The 13,240-nt window shown below is 37.7% G+C and overlaps 1 protein-coding gene across 3 annotated transcripts in view; it reads left to right on the plus strand.

Annotated features, from left to right (window-relative positions):
- Positions 1–13,240, plus strand: part of LOC109056929 (inactive rhomboid protein 1) — a 49,080-nt gene that overhangs the window by 19,703 nt on the left and 16,137 nt on the right. For 2 of the 3 annotated variants that reach the window (XM_042719710.1, XM_042719709.1), the window contains exons 3-5: positions 10,871–11,015; positions 11,097–11,236; positions 12,980–13,087. In XM_042719710.1, coding sequence (XP_042575644.1) covers positions 10,899–11,015; positions 11,097–11,236; positions 12,980–13,087 — 365 coding nt within the window. In that variant the 5' untranslated portion in view covers positions 10,871–10,898. The remainder of the gene's footprint in view (positions 1–10,870; positions 11,016–11,096; positions 11,237–12,979; positions 13,088–13,240) is intronic. The other variant, XM_042719711.1, reaches the window with a different exon arrangement.

Raw genomic sequence — 13,240 nt, forward strand, 5'->3', positions numbered from 1 at the left:
GTGATGTAATGCTAAATTTAAAAAAAATAATAATAATTTTGGTGAAAGAAACAAAAGCATCTACATCTTGGATGGCCTGAGGGTGCCAGATTTTCATTTTTGGGTAAACTGTTCCTTTAACTGAATTGTTCTTTTGAGTCTCAGGAAATCAGCTGGTCAAATTCAACGGATAAAAGTTATTCCTTAAATCAGTTCGGCTGGTTTTATTCATCCAATGATTCAGTCACAGCAGCTAACAGCATACTGAAGAGGACATTTTTCATTGAATAACTCTGTTAATAACTATGACATAAGTCTGTTCCTCACAAGCTATTGCATTGCCTACATATAATAGTGCATTCATATGGACAGCTTTTATATAATTTTTATGGTACTTTTGCATCTTTTTAGAAGCTTAAAGGCTTCATCTCCATAGGGACTAGCTGCATTAAAAAGCATGTTTTTTTTGGAAAAGAGTAGATATCATTTGTGTTACTTGGAAGAATTAAAGGCATACAGATGTGGAACATCAGGAATGTTCTATTTCAGTTGAAACTGTCACTATAAACAAAACACTCATTGTGTACTCACTTCATAGATTGTAATGGGTCACTTTGAAGTGTTTACTTTCCCCTGCAAAGACCCTAGTGTGCTTTTGAGGCATGCTGAGCAAACATAGGCAGTGGCAGAAGCGCCGCCCACTACTGAGACAGTGCCGGTCCTGGCCACCGCTGCCCTGATACATGATCAGAGAGTCATCTGCAAAGGGTATTCCTGTGTGTGTGTGTGTGTGTGTGTGTGTGTGTGTGTGTGTGTGTGTGTGTGTGTGTGTGCATGTTTGTTTTTTAATGTCAGATGAAATGGTTCGGGGTGACAGACTGTCACATCTCACAATGTCGTTCTGCACTCAGGAATGTAATGGTCTCGAGCAGCTCGGGAGTATGGGGTCTGATGGGCGACTATGTGAAGTATTTCCGTCTGATGCAAAGGAATGCTGAATGTAAGGCCTACCGCGCAGACCATCGACCCTCCCCCATCTCCTTTAAAGACAACATGACACAGAATGCATTTAACTTGGGTAATGTGCGTGAGATTGCACAGCTGGAAATAATGTAGGGTGGGTCTTGATTTTATCCAGCAGCTTATCGTAGGATTGCTATTGGATGGTCATGATATTATTAGTGCTCGCATAACAATTACTATTGCTCATAGTTGCGGTTAGGGATTTGAACATCCCCCTAACTCTTAAGTATTATCAGCATGTCATATTATCTAGCCATTATAGTGGGTACTTCGAATTTACACCATAAGGCTACAGGATTTACACTAATAAGGTTAGCAAGTTTCACGTCTCTGAGAGAGCGGCTCTGAAGTGAGGGGCGGAGTCAGCAGAGCTCATTAACATTTAAAGCGGCATGCAAGAAAACGGCTTGCTCTGAAAAGAGCTGTTTTTGGCAGGGTGAAAAGGGTGTTGTTTTACGCTACCATTGAGAAATTTTAACCAAAGTGTGTTATAGACTTTTCATTAAGACCCTAAAGAATCATATCAACTTGTGGAAAAAGAGCATCTGATGACCCCTTTAACATACTATGATTTGGGGCATACTAAGGGGCTGTTCAAACAGAACACATTTTTCATTCCAGTGCGCTACTTTTCTATTGTTTTTGTATGTAAACATGCACTAGACAGACGTGTATGACCGTTGTGCTCGTGTCTTTTACAGCATTTCGCACATGAGCACTGAATTTTTAAGGTAAGGAAGGCCATTTTTAGAACTTATTTCTTATTTCTGCTGAAGTATGGTTAATTGTCATACCGGCTTGTCCTTCATAAGAAGATGAAACACGAGCAGAAACAGTTCCCTTGCTGTTGTCAGCTTCATAATAGGTGCGCTATAAAAAGATTTTTAAAAAGACTGAATCTGCACTTTATGCACTGATAGACAGACTGAAGATGAGCTATAGTTACACACAGAACACACACCTAGAGAAATATCATATTGCTCTGAGGTTGCTCTTGTGTAGCGCTGGAGATAATGGAGTTCTCAGCTGTTTTATTTGATAAATAACTACTAATAATGTTTGTATTTTTGCAGATTTTGTAAATCTGCTTTCTCATATTCCATCCAGAGACCTCATCCATCCAGCCTGACACACAGCATTGGCTGAACATTTTCTGTTTGGTCAGTCAAACTGCAAAACAGCACATTCTGTATACCCTTTTGATGTATTTTTATTGATTTATTTTATTTATTTATTTGTTTGTTTGTTTTTTGGTAATTCTAGTGATGCAGAAATGACACGCTTCACCATGAAATATAATGTTTCTTCTAAAAGTAAATATTGGAGGAGATCTTCACTCTTTCCACTGTATTACAAAATAAATGTTATTCAGTGTATGGTAGTTTAAAATGTTAAGGCTTAACATTACTCAGAAGTCTGATTAATATAATCATATGCCAAAAATTTAAGTAGGATTTCTAGAAAAAAAACATATCACTTTAACAGAATGCATACATAGTCAGAATATTAATATGAAATGCCTTTATTAATCAAAAATGTCATGATGTGGTAAATGTTGAAATCTTTTATTAAAGGGGACACTCCTATAGTACATTTTTCTTGAAGTATAAATTCTGAAATGTAAATTCTGTCATCATTTACCTCAAACCTGAATGAGTTTCTTTCTTCTGTTGCTCATAAAAGAAGAAACTTTGAAGAAAGTTGACGGTATCCATTGACCTCCATATTATGGAGAAAAAAAATACTTTGGAAGTCAATGGATACCGTCAACTGTTTGATTTTTGTGAATCATGATCGCACTGATTGTGCACACTTCCCATATGTGTATCTTTTTTAATCACGACAAGTGTCTAGATAGAATAGTTACACAATGCTACACTTTAAAGTCCAACTGTCAGTCTTTCCATGTTTGGGAGTAAAGGGGGAATTCCTTTCAGGCTGATTTGTTGAGACTGAGCAGATCCTCTCGGCACACTGCTGGTAGTGTATGAGAGGATAGGAGGAGTCAGTTTGGCATGGGCGGAAATAAGAGTGTTGGCTGCTTTGTGGTATGTGTGCAACAGGGAGAGTTTAATCTCTCTGTGACTGAGAAATAAAGACATCACATTATAAATGCTGCAAGCAGAGCGGCCACTTGTGTGTACGAGAACTATGGGTCCAAGAAATTGTGTGGAGCGAGACAGAAAGAGAAAGAGAGAGAGAAGCCTTCCTGAAGGCCAGGATGTTCAGCCTTTAGGAAGGAAGTGACCAGTGTTTCAAACACACAAATAAATGAGGTCATCCATCACTGTGTTCTCTACCCCACTCATTAAACCTCTTCCTTCTGGCCCAGGGCTCTTTCATCAAATCCTGTTACCCCAAATAAACACAAACACATGCAAGACTTGAGAACCTGCGCACAACACAGTGTCTATCTACACACTTGCTCATGTAAGCATTGTAAGTGTTCATCATACAAATAAATATGAAATCAACTCATAAAATAGTTATGTTTTTCTCATAAGATTGGGTTGGCTTGAACTCAGTGCTCTCCTCTCCACACGAGTCTGAAGTGCTTTCTAGAGGGAATGTTCTCATGAAAGATTCACACAGCTCAACCTTATGTTGTTCCAAACCTCATGTAAACACAAAATAAGACACTTTGCTGAATGTCCATGCTGCTCTTTTCTATACAATGAAAATCAATGTGGAATGTTACAGTCAATTTAAACACACACACACACAAATATACAGCTTTATGTGAGAAGCACACCCATTATTTTATTTTATTATATTTTATTATTTTATGAATTATCATTTTAAAAGGTGAAGTCTGTAATTTCTGCACTACTATTTGTGTCCATCAAAGGATTAGTTAACTTTCAGAATAAACATTTCCTGATAATTTACTCACCCCCAAATGCTCTCCCATGACCTCATGGGATAATAAAGCATCCATTGGATACACACTTCAAAATCTTGCCAGAAATAGAAGGGGTTTGTTTGTTTTTTTGCCTGCTGTTTTAAGAATACTGTGATTTTAGACTTTTCTTTTCACATACTGTTTTTTGCATACTATATAGTGTGTGATTTCGGATACAGTCACTGTTTTTAACAATAACCCTGGAACAATGCATCTGCCATTAGTTACAACAAAACTGAAAACCCCGTTTTGATAATAGGGTTATACTTATCATAGACTCTGCATATTAAACTGGGATAGGGGAAGGATTTTAACATCTAATTATACAAGTTTAACTTTTCTGACTAACGAATGGCAGTGGCAGGTCCTCCAATCAGATAGATTTCTCCAAAAACAATCGTATCTCGCTTGCCAGGGTGTTCTATATTAGGCTCAAATGGTGGAAAAACTCAGACAGGAAGTTTCCATTTGGTCTGCTGGTGGTGAGGGTCTGTCCTGAGTGGCTTGAGATGTGGAAACAGCTCACCACCCTAACACACACACACACACACACACACACACACACACACACACACACACACACACACACACACACAGCATCTAAACCCTCACCCGCTCTAACAGTGGCTCTATCCGTTACTGCATGACTACACTCATTCAACCAGTTATTGTATTCGGTTGTGGTGTGAACAGATCATAGAAATCACAGAAAAAGGAGAATAAAGTCTGTATACAAAAGACTGTTGTGTCTCAGCGAGAGAAAACTCAACAGCCAGTCTGTTTACATGATATTCTATATCTTGAATTGCCTGTTTTAAACACTGCACCTGCACTAGTTTAAGCAACACTTTTGTTTTCTGTAAATGCCAGCCATAGTTTCAATGTATCTGATGGATTATGTCTTAAAACAGGAAGTTTTAGCTCGTGGCAGGCTTTTGCCTGGGGTAACACAAGGGCAGGAAGCTAATCGAGAACAATGTAACATCAAGATGAAAGCCAAGATTTTCTTTCTCTTGATCTAATCGGACAGTCAAAATAAACCACTACATGGTTACATAAAGAGCTTGGATGTTAAAGAAAAACATTTAGTGACGCCTCATGTGGTGCAGCCAGGAAGAGCAAATGCTACAACGCTGATTTTGTCCCATTAGTACATGTTGTCTTAAAATGGAAGTTTTCATCAGACAAGCTTTCCTTAAAAGTATGTTTGACATCTGAACATGGCACTATTCACTTGCATCGTAACTTTGATACAAGTGATCTTTTTGAAGCTCTTGAGAGGGGCAATTTACCTTTCTGTGTGGAAGCAAAAATCTGAATGAAAACCTTTAAAGAAGTCTCATATCCTTTGGATGGCAGCCACGTGTCGAATTCAATCTGTGGTATCTGTACTCAAGGATATCCTTCCCATGACCTGCCAAACTGTTTCCTCTGACGGTAGAGGATATTAAAAAATCCTTCCTAAAATTTCCTAATTAATAACTTTGTGTGATGCGGATGTGTCAGGATCTGGGCTGCTGACTGTAAGGTTGTATTTTCAAACCTCACATGAACTGTGACTTTGACCAGGGCACCTAAAGAGATGGTTCAAAAATTACGTTTCGCTCAAGATTCAATGTGGATCTGTTCATCATACAAGGCTATCGCGTGGCTTCAAAATACAAAAAACTTAAGTGTCACGTGAACCATTTTTATGATTCCAATGGTCCCTATCAACTTTTATTGAATGGAAAAGAGCAGCATGGACATTTTGCTAAATCACTTCACATTCACTACTGTATGTTTGTTAACATTAGGTAATGCAATAACTAACATGAAATAACAATGGAAAATACAGTTACAGCAATTATTAATCTTGGTTATTGTTCATTTATACATGCACTACCTTAGAAAGGTTATTTTTTGCAACATTTTGCAACACGCCTTTACTGTCACTTTTGATCAATTTAATCCAACTTGCTGAATACAAATATGAATAATGAAGTTGTTTAAATTTAAAAAGGATAAAGTGTTATCGATAACTCTTTTTGCATTACACAAACAATACAAACATATGTTTGAAGTGACAATAAGGTGAACAGATGACAATTTTTTTTTTTTTGTGAGTGTGAACTCCAGAGTTCTGTGTACTGTGAGTCGCTTTAGTCAAAAGTGTTAATAGAATATGACTGTATATAATTTAACTGTAAATATCTCCTCACATCTACATTATGCATTGGACTACAGCTGCCCAGCATCTTACACACATGCTGGCAGTTTATGAAATGTTGCAAAACACACAGCTGGCCTTGTGCTGTTCTTCCCATGGTTCTCCTGGGGATATCCAGCATGTGTAGCCTTGTGAAGTGTCCATACATGCACAGCCTAGCACTAGAGAAACCAGCATGAAGTCTCGCCCCAAAACATGCTTCAGTGACTGACAGGTGCTATATATAATGTTTAAGATGTGACAGTAAAGCTGAAGGGAATTAATTGCTGAGGATGTAACATCAGTGCACTTTCAAACTAACCTTAGGCATCTGCAACATAAACCAAGGCTGTGGCACATGCTACATATTAGCTTCTCAGGAAGCACTGCTGCAGGGGTTGGAGTCAAATGACAGGGGTGTAGAAGATAATTACCACACTCCCACAATGCAGTGTGCAGACCCAGGGCTGATGGCTCTCATGCAGTTGGTAATCAGCCTGTCATGTGATTTAGTGGCCAGATTAATGAGATGATGGTGGATACTGATACAGACATTAGGCAGTCACGGTGGTCTGTTCTGGCTAAAGGCTGATGGGAAGGTTTCATGTGTGTCCCCTCAGGCCTCTCTAGCGGTCTATCACACAGCACAACTGCGTCTTCTCATTTCTGACTCCTGCGTCAAATATAATCACTGCCTTTCAGAATTAGCCAATTTGGGTTCTGACATGCTTAAATGTCAGGATTCGATGTCTGGAATGGGTCTGTTCAGATATTGAACCTGACAGGTGGTTCCTTTCTGTGGTGGGGCTGGTCAGTATATAGAAAATCATTTTTGGAATATTAGCAAAAAGTTTTTGACTTCTTTAATTTAAAAAATGTGAATATTGCAATGATTGCAATGGTTTTAGAATGACAGTTCTTTTTTTTTTTTGAAGTGGGCATGAAATTAAAATTTACCATCTATTCTCTAAATGCATTTTATTGATCTTTTTATGAATGATTCATTCACAACTGTCATTCAGATGTGCCTCCATTATCAATTGCAGTGTCCACATCTGAAAATCCAATCAACAACCGATGGATACTTCCAAAACCCTGCATAAGTCGTTATATGTTCATTACAATACGGAAGAAAATATGGAAGAAATTTGTTGCGAATTTATAGACTATGCTTGGCAAGTTTTCATGCAGCTACACTGAACAAAAAAACAGGCGGTGAAAGTTTTTACTCAGAAAATTCTGGTAAATAATTACAAAGGAATGGCAAGTAACACATTGATTTAAACATGAAATTTTGAAGTAGACTTCAAATTTTTTTTGCAATATATACTCCAATAATCTAAAAAACAAACAAAAAATAAACTACCTTTTACAGTGTTTGAGTAAGTTCAAAACAGATATTCATTTGCATCATCATTAAAATTGTGAATTACGAAAGTCTCTGTGTGGCATTTTACAATTCTTTAATGTGTGTGTTTATTGCTATATATTATATAAAACAATAAAATAAAATAACATTTATTAATATCAATACTACTTTAAAACACTATTTTTTTTCATTCACTTAAATCTACTTTGCACTGGCTATTTGGACCTACTTTCGAAATTACCTGCCACTCTAAAACAATTCAGGTGACCTGTTACCACAACTTCAATAAATGCATGGTTTCAAACTAAAAACCTTTACATCAACTTTAAATTATGTAATTATTGTGTAATTTAAACTGTTTCTGCGTTATAGGGATAGTTCACCCAAAAATGAAAATTAGCCCATGATTTGCTCACTCTCAAGCCATCCTAGTTGTATAAGACTTTCTTCTTTCACACAAATATAATCAGAGTTATATTAAAAAATGTCCTGGCTCTTCCAAGCTTTATAATGGCAGAAAATGGGGGTCGAGATTTTGAAGCCCAAAAAAGTGCATTCATACATCATAAAAAGTGCTCCACACAGCTCCGGGGTTAATAAAGACCTTCTGAAGCGAATCAATACATTTGTGTAAGAACATATCCATATTTAAAACTTTATAAATTGTAATTTCCAGCTTCTCCTAACTGTTGTATGCACGTTCATGGCGTTCAAGCGGATGACATAAGATGTAAGCGTAACACAAATTAGAAGTTCAAAATGAGGATTTGTTAGTGTTACAGGTTAGTGTTGGTTGTTGGTTGAACATAATTTCATTAGAAGTTGTCATAACTCAAAATGATTTATGCAAACTGTTCTGGTCATTTTTTGTTGTCACAAAATCATGAGACTGATTACATTTTGACCTAGCCCTTGCCTGTGGTGGAAAACCATTGGCATGGCCCGACAGGGGTGTCCTCAAAGCTGGGGCTTTGCTCCTGTCTGCCCTGTAATCTCCCAGTCATCACACGGCACACATACTGAAAGGCCAGTGATGATATCAGTCCACATTCCTCTTCAGCGGGCAGTAACTTTCTCATGGACAAAGAGGGTGTTTAACTTTCCACCATGAGCTGCAGTCACTGGGTTCTTTCTTGTCTGGTGCTGTTCATAAGTAACAATTTTGATGAGTTTAAAGTTTAAACTTCCATTAGGGTTTTGCTAGATTCGAGATTTATGAACTTCTGTTTGACTGTGTTTCTGTGATTTATATTTTTCACAGTAGCTTCCATCATCACTCCATCATGAGAGCTTAAAAGAGTGGTGTGCTGTGTAAAATCTGTTTTGTTAAGAGTAACCAAGAACAGATCTGGAGGCCTTCCCGAGGGGTGAATATATATCCCAGAATGACTACCTTTGCCTCTATGTCACTCCTTAGACAGAAGGAGGCTTTTTAAATAAAAAATGGGTTGCAGAAGCATATTGAGTGTTCGGAACTGTGCCTCTGCTGAATCAACTGCACCAAAGCAAAAGAAATGAAATTTTCATCTGATTTATGAGCTTGAAGTCTGAATTGAAGATGATGAGATATGTGAAATAATGCAAAGACAATAAACTTGTCTTTCTATTGTTTTGTCTTCACTGGATGCTTGCAAAAGCAAAAACACAGATGGACCATTGTAGTCATGTATAATTGACTCTTATGAGTTATTACTCCCACAACCTGACAAGTTGTTGTATGAGTCAGTCTTACTCATGAATTACTTGTTAAGTCTATCAGAGCAGTTATTGATTTAACATCTGACTCATTTATGGCTGGATGTTTACTGTATATGACAATGTGTAGTTAATATATATATATATATATATATATATATATATATATATATATATATATATATATATATATATATATATATATATATACAGAATTCTGTAGAAAGCACTGTTTAATTTTCACTTAATATTTGCTTAATTGTATTTTTTAATAATCAGTCAATAGGAGTGATTCTCTGCATTATTTATAAATATTAAACTATTTTAATATTTCAAATAAAATTTTAAACAATAAATAATATCTTAAGTCATATTAAAATTATATGTTTCACTTTACATTTACACATTAGACAGATGCTTTTATCCAAAGTAACTTATATCAACTGAACTGTAGAAGAAATACTCAGGCATTAAGATAAAGCCCAAACCATATCACTTAAATGAGACAAAAATTTGTTTTTCTTCAATAACAAACCTGAAGTTGCTATAAAAAACTGATTGCATGAAGACCTGACCTGAACTCGGCCCAGAAACGCACAAACAGTCTCAGGTTGGATAGCAGATCTCTGTTCTGTAGAAATGCAGGCTGCACTGAACTGACATCTTGACAAGCAGTATTCAGAGAATGGAAGAAAGCAGAAAGAGTGTCGGTTTAGTGCTCTTCAGCTGCTGGTCGCATGCTGCAGTGATCTGGAAAACACTCTTCTCAGGCTGTGTGGGAATGTGCAGCAGGAAGACACACTAATGATGGCCTCTCACAAAATTCCTGCTTTGCCAGAAAGCAGCACTTTTAATGAGAGGGTAGTATAAAGCCACTGGCTTAGGCTTAATCTATTGACAATAAACTTTTCCACCCCCACAGTACAAATGTTTATTAGTCAGTTAAGTGGATCTGAGAATGCTGAGTGAATGCAGACATATGAGAAAACGGTTATTTATTTACATTTTATGGTTTCCTCAGCAGCAGGAAGGTTTACTGGCTTTTGGGGCGCTCAGACATCTTGTGGTGATTTTAGACTGCCATCTTGTGGCTTAGCAAGTACATTTAAATAGACATGTTCAGAATGGCATAATATATTGTGCATAGTATGCTGCAGTAAGTGTACTGCATTTCTACTGAACAAACATGTCTGTATGCAAAAGTGGGTTTATAAATTTATAACTGTCATTGGAGTTAAACAACCATTTAAAAGTTGTATTTTTTTTATTATTATTTGAAATCAATACTTTTATTCAGCAACGAAGCATTTCAAATAAATAAATAATGCCTTAAAATTAAAATAAATATTGTTCCTCAAACTTTCTGTTCCACACTTTCCTCACTTTATTACACAGCACAACAATGTTTAACTAATTATAAGAGTAAATATTCCTTGAGCAGTAAATCAGCATATTAGAATGATTTCTGAAGGATCATGTGACACTGAAGACTGAAGTAATGATGCTGGAAATTCAGCTTTGCATCACAGAAATAAATTACATTTTAAAATATATTTGTCTAGTGTCCCATTCCCTACATTAGTCATAAACCTTATCAGCACAACAAAGCCTCAACTTTGAAGAGTAACTGTTTGAATTTGGGATTTACTGGCACACTGTGCAGTTCTTTTGAGAACCCACCTCTCTCTTCATCTCGTTTTCTCTCTCTCTGTAGCTGGCAGGTCTAGGGAGAGGCAGGCAGCATGGCTGAACCCAGACGCGACAGCACCAGCAGCCTGCAGCGCAAGAAGCCGCCATGGCTAAAACTGGACATTCCCACCGCTCAGGTGTCCGTGGACGAAGCTCCAGTTTTTGTTCAGGTACAAGCACCGTTATCTACCTCATCTTAAGTGCATAGTGTACCTCTGGTTTCCAAGCCTGTCCATGTCTCTCGTTTGCAGCCCGTGAAGAGGCATGGTTTCCATCGCAGTGTCAGTATGCCTGTGGAAACATCTCATCTCCCCTCTCCTCCACGTGACCTCTTTGACCCCCGGCGAGCTGCTTTCCAGCGTCAGTCTTCAATCACACAAACCATCAAGAGGTAGGGGAAGCATTACATGATGTGGCTGCTACTCACATCTACTCTTACAAAAGCCATTAGGTTTGAGATTCACATCTTTTCCAAAGGTCGAACTCTGTTCCAAAACCTAGTAAGCTGTCTCAATAGACATTTTAAAGCAAGACTGCGTGTGTCCTTTGAGAAGTCAATCACATAATGCAATGAGACAACCTCACTTAATGCTGGACGAAGTGAGAAAAATATCATAATATTTATTAATATATATTTAATTAATTAAATTTCACAGAATGTCTGTAAAAAACATTTTTTCCCCCTAATATTTGTCTTATAAAAATTAACCATTTTATATTAACAAAAAATGTCTGTAAAAAACATTTTTTCCCCCTAATATTTGTCTGCTATTATGTTTATGCTTTTAGAGTGACAACCCTTATGAAAATTAACCATGGTTTCTGACTTTAAAGGGTTAGTTCACCCAAAAATGAAAATTCTGTCATTAATTACTCACCTTCATGTCGTTCCAAATCCGTTTGTCTTCAGAACACAAATTAAGATATTTTTGATGAAATCCGAGAGCTTTCTGACCCTCCATAGACAGCAACACAACCACCACAGGTTTGGAACGACATGAGGTTGAGAAATTAATGACAGAATTTTCATTTTTGGGTGAACAATTCCTACATTAGCAAAATTTTGGTAAAGTTTCACAAGCAAAAAAGGTCTGTTATCTATTATCAATATAGAGAACTATAAAGCACAGCTCAATCAAACCAAACAAGTTTTTGTTACTCAGCTCAGCGATTTGCATGACCGACTTGCACGCGTTGCCAAATATGTGTGTGAGAAATTCCCAGTCACATGTATTTCTATTGAAATGACTAGATTTCGTATGTGAAAATTCATCAAACAGCGGTGAATGTAACCAATTCTTTAGAATGCAGCTCACTGCATTTTGGAACAAAGTTAAATGACCACACCAGCATTCATTTCATAGCATTTTAGGCTCTGTCCACACAAACGCCGTTATTTTTAAAACCGCAGCTTTTTCTACGCTGTATGGCTGTTCGCCACAAGCAAGCGCAAAAATGGAAGAAGGAAAAGCTCTGTTTACTCGTGTACGTGTGGACATGGCCTTAATCTTGTTGTAGGAGTTTTAATTGGATGAATGCGCATTAATGCAGCCCATGACCCTGCATACATTGTTCTTGATCGTGCATCTGTGAATCGAGTGTGATTCTGCAGTCAACACTGTAGCACCTTTCTGGTTGCAAGCCAATGTTGCCAGGCTTTTTTATGATTTGTTTGCTGAGATTGTTTTGAGTTGAGATGTAATAGGAATGTGCATGTGATTCCTGTGCCTGAGGGTTTGAAATTCCTCATTTCATGGCTCCATTTCATGGCTGATAAACCGAATCTGAAAAGAACTAGTGTTTGTGGGCCTGTTTACATGGTTTCTATGTAGACGACACCAATTTTCAGCTTTGTTTTGTGTATTTCTGTGCATCCTTGTGTGTATGTGTGACTAGCACATGTCTCTCCCTCATATGCTACTCATTTTCTCTTGCACACTAGTTCACTGATAATGACCCTCCTGCTGGAATACTCTGCTTCTGCTCATCTTGCTAATCTTGCTCTCTGGCTCTTGTTGATCTGTTTTCCAGTTCTTCTCCTTCACGTTTTCTTTTTATCTTTTTCTCTTCTGCTTCTTTTCCTCGTCCTGTTCTTCCTCTCCTCCTGCCCTCCATCCCCTCGGGCCGTCCACAGCAGCAGGAGGGTGCACTTTGAGAGGATTAACACTGTGCCCATTAAGGGTCACCGTGCAGGGCGGCACAGTTTCAGACGGCATCAGTCCCTCTCCAGAACCCTGCTCAGGTACAGAGGAGTGCAGGAGGCCTGGCGAGGGAGCTCTCACACACAACCCACACACAAGGGAACCTGTTCACGTGGCACTGTACCATCTCTCGCTCAGTCAGCTTCGGTGTTAAAGTTGTAATAGTAGTTGTTCCCATGTAAAAGACCATCCAT

The sequence above is a fragment of the Cyprinus carpio genome, chromosome B3, assembly GCF_018340385.1.
Source record: "Cyprinus carpio isolate SPL01 chromosome B3, ASM1834038v1, whole genome shotgun sequence".
In the NCBI taxonomy this organism is placed as follows: domain Eukaryota; kingdom Metazoa; phylum Chordata; class Actinopteri; order Cypriniformes; family Cyprinidae; genus Cyprinus; species Cyprinus carpio.